Raw genomic sequence first — 4,134 nt, 5'->3', positions numbered from 1 at the left:
GGCAGGGAAGAGATAAACCAAAGAAACTATATGCATATATGTATAACCACTGAACACAGACAATATTGTGGGGAAGGAAGGAGGGAGGTGGGAACGAGGAGGAGAGTGTCAATGGAGGAGCAAAAGGAGGGACATCTATAAGACTTTCAACAAAAAGATAAATTAAAAATAAACGCCTAGGGAGTTGGAGTGCGGGGCCAGACCGTGAGGAAAGCTGGAGCCCCGGGTGGGAAACATGTCGGAGTCAGACCTCAGCAGGAAGTGGGACTGGTGCTTGGCGGATACAGTCGTCAAGCTGGGTACTGGTTTTGGATTAGGACTTGTTTTCTCACTTACCTTCTTTCAAAGGAGAATGTGGCCACTAGCCTTTGGCTCTGGCATGGGGTTGGGAATGGCCTACTCCAATTGTCAGCATAATTTCCAGGCTCCGTACCTTCGGCATGGGAAGTATGTCAAAAAGCAGGAGCAGTGACCACACCTGAGAACATCCCAGTGGGAAGAGAAGAGAAATCATGTTTATTCCTCAGGAATACTGAAGTGCCCTGGAGTAAGCTGACATTCCTCTGGAACAAGGTTATCAGCAGTGCTTTAAACTCCAGCACACTGTTTATGTATTTAAAGCCAAGTCTCTTCCTTGTTTTGTATTTTCTCTCTGGAAATTGCAAGGAGGTGGTCTTAAAAGAAATAAAACAAAAATAGGAAAAAACCTTAAAAAATAAACACACAAATCAAAATCAACGGAAAACTATTCCAGGATGAGAATTATAAAAATAAAAATAAAGAAATAGAAATAAAAAGTGTGTACAGAGATGGGCACCATTGAACCCTCTGCTCGAAGTACTAACAAGCAAAATATTATAAAAACTTTTTTTCTTTATTGATTTTAGAGAAAGAGGAAGAGAGAGGGAGAGAGAGATAGAAACAATGATGAGAGAGAACATTGATTGCCGCATCCTACATGCCCCTCACTAGGGATTTGGCCCACAACTTGGGCACGTGCCCTGACCAGGAATCGAACCAGCGACTCTTGGTGCATGGGTCAATGCTCAGCCACTGAGCCATACCAGCTGGGCATAACAGGCACAATATTTTTGAAGGGTAGTCATCAGAACCTTACACGCATGTTCTTTTTTATCCAGCAATCCCCATCTGTCGTACGGAAATAACTACACAGATGCACAGCAAATATATATATATGTGTGTATATATTTATGCATATAACACACACACACACACAACATACCTTTTTTTCAGCATAAATACAGGGTTAAGCAAAAGTAGGCTTACTGATGTGAGTATGCAAAACACAGAGTTTATTTAGTCTTATTTTATTATTCATTAATTATTGTATTATTTTCCATATGAACAATTGTAAACCTACTTCTGTACCACCCTGTATATTTTCTACCATTGAGTAGTTTTCATTTAAGTTGTAGAGAATGAGATATTAAACAAGTAGTTAAAAATATCTTCAATCTCCCTGGCCAGTTTGGCTCAGCTGTTAGAGCCTCATCCCGAAGGTGGGGGTGTCCCAGGTTCGGTTCCCACTAAGGGCACGTACTTTGGTTGCAGTTTGTCCCTGGCCCTGGTTGGGGTCGTTGGGTGGCAACCAGTCGATATGTCTCTCTCACATCGATGCTTCTCTCTCTCTCTTCCTCCCTCTCTCCCTCCTGCTCTATCTGAAGATAAATGCAAAAATGCCCTCGGGTGAGGATAAAAAAAAAAAAAATAGCGTCAATCAAATGTAGTGAGTTGAGAGACAAGAGAATATTAGTGAAGAGAAAAATTATGGTGGATAGCAGTAAAGGGAGATGCCTCTTATTGACGTGAGGAATAGAGGAGGCCTAAGAGGAAGGAGGGAGAGGGCGGCAGGTAGGGATTAATCAAAGGACTAGCATGCATATGTGCATAGCCCGTGGACAGTCACTAGACCGGTGACGGCCTGGGGTGGGATGGGTGGCAGGTGGAGGGAGCAAAGGTGGGGGGGAATGGAGCACATCTGTAACACTCTGCACAATAAGATAAATTAAAAAAAAAAAAAAAAGAGTAACAGCAAGAAAAAAAAAAAGATTGGAGAATACATGATAGAATAAGTAAATAAGTGCACATATATAGACATAGTAAGTGCTCATTGCGTACTTGCTGAATGAGTCAAGCAACACTTGCAGAGGGAGAGGGAATCATTCAGGCAGGAGCAGCAGTCATGATGACAGAGGTGACCTGGACCGTGTGAGGTGACAATGCATCACTGGTGCTTGAATGGCAGAAAAAGAATATGCTCCTATATTTCTCCCTGGGATCTACCTATAGAAATTATGTTATTATTGTTATTTTAAATATGTTTTTCTTGATATTTTAGAGAGAGAGGAAGGGAGAAGGAGACAGAAACATCGATGTGAGAGAGAAATATCGATCGGCTGCCTCCTGCCCTCCCCACACCAGGGATCCAGCTGGCAACCCCGGCATGTGCCCTGACCGGGAATGGAACCGGGACCTCTCAGTCCATGGGACGATGCTCAATCCACTGAGCCACACCGGCTAGGCTACAGAAATTATTTTAACAATATTTTTCCTGAGGGGAGAAACTAGAGAAGGAATAGACAACAAAAAAGCTACTGTAGGAATGCAGGTATGACTAATAAGGGCCTAGCTTAGTAGGATATCAGTGTAGACAGGAAGGAACTTACAGGGACAAGAGACTCTACAAAGGAGCTAGTAGTCTATGCTTGTAGTAAATGATTAACTAGAAAGTCTTTCTTATAACCCACATCCAAAGCTCTGGGGTAAATAGATAACGTCTGAATTTATCAGAAAGGTAGAGATGTAGTTCTGGATATTTTTATAAACTGTGAAACATGAAATCTTACTTAGAATGAGAGAGAAAAAAATTATCTGACCCAGAAACAGGCCTTGTTTATTTTCTGACTCCCATTTCCCCTAAATGAGTTTCAATTGCATGAGTGCAATTATAACCAAAGAGAAAAGAGAGACCTGCAGTGTACCCAAAACCAGATCAAAAGGTACAGCAGTTCCAGGATTAACAGAAGGTTCTAAATAGCTTCTCAAGGTGGAGGAATGTGTCCTTTGTAAACTGGAGTGCCTATACTTATCCAGAGGATAGTTAGCCTCTCCCAGTGGAGGAAAATGTGGAAAGCAATAAAGTGTCTTTGCATTTAAATGCACCAAGTATAAATGGTGTCTGTTCATTTATAATTATTTATAAGTACCTCCTTCACACAATACCACATTGCTCTTCATCACTCAGGTATATTTGATGATATCACCACATGTGTCTGACTCAAAATATTTACATTTTAAGTCTGCCAAAAATACATCGCAAGTGATTCCCTCCTTTTCTAATTGCAATTCGGATGCATTTGCAGAGGAAGGAGTCTATCTTGTTCTTGAATAATCTTTATAAGGACCAAATAATTTATCATAATTCTCAGACACAAAGGGAATGCACCTGCAGAGCCATCAGCTTTAAGGTAAAAGAAATATACAATTTAATAGCATCTATGCTTGTATGATATATTTCTGTGATTAATTTTAGCTTGAAACATTTTATTCATTCATTCACACTTGCCTGAGTCAAGTTTTAAGTACTTTTAACTTGTTAAAATGTGATGTAAAAGCCAAGTGTGTCACGGATCTTGACATTCTTAGTTTTTATTAATAAAGTTTAGAACAGCAAAGAGATTTTTTCAGTGCATATTTCTCCCCATTGTTATATCCGCCAGCTGATTATATTATGCTAATGAGACAGTAGTTCCTGTAACACCAGCACTGGGCATCATTTTGCAATACACGGAAACAAAAGTCTATCAGTTTGGTATTTGTCAATTTGTGTTCGTATAAACAACAATAACAACAACAAGGGGTAGGAAGAGCAAAGGTGAGGAATTTGCAGTTTCCAAATTGTCTTAGTCGGGGTGTTATTTCGGAGCTCATTGGTAAGGTCAGCTGATGCAGGATTTCAAAGGCAATTAGAGTAAATCAAACAGCAGAACATCCCTCTGGGCTAGTTTGAAGATACCTTGGAAAGAAGCTCTTTTTTTCCTCTAACCCTTGGTTGCTGCCACATCTAGCAGCTGCTTTCTTTTTGACAATTCGTCACTCCTGAAAAATGTTTGC

At 40.5% G+C, this 4,134-nt stretch overlaps 1 protein-coding gene across 1 annotated transcript; it reads left to right on the top strand.

Annotated features, from left to right (window-relative positions):
* The first annotated feature begins 235 nt into the window (after window positions 1-235).
* On the top strand, window positions 236-566 carry LOC118630256 (MICOS complex subunit MIC10-like). The gene has a single exon (XM_036262080.1). It carries the CDS (start codon window positions 236-238, stop codon window positions 470-472), a length of 237 nt encoding a protein of 78 aa, XP_036117973.1. The 3' UTR covers window positions 473-566.
* Window positions 567-4,134: the final 3,568 nt, after the last annotated feature.

The sequence above is a fragment of the Molossus molossus genome, unplaced genomic scaffold (genome assembly GCF_014108415.1).
Source record: "Molossus molossus isolate mMolMol1 unplaced genomic scaffold, mMolMol1.p scaffold_m16_p_14, whole genome shotgun sequence".
Lineage (NCBI taxonomy): Eukaryota > Metazoa > Chordata > Mammalia > Chiroptera > Molossidae > Molossus > Molossus molossus.
The sequence above is the reverse complement of the archived record's forward strand: the minus strand, read 5'-3'. Positions and strand labels throughout refer to the sequence as shown.

Excerpts from the sequence above, each read along its gene's own strand:
- LOC118630256 (XM_036262080.1), top strand. The coding sequence starts at position 236 with ATGTCGGAGTCAGACCTCAGCAGGAAGTGGGACTGGTGCTTGGCGGAT.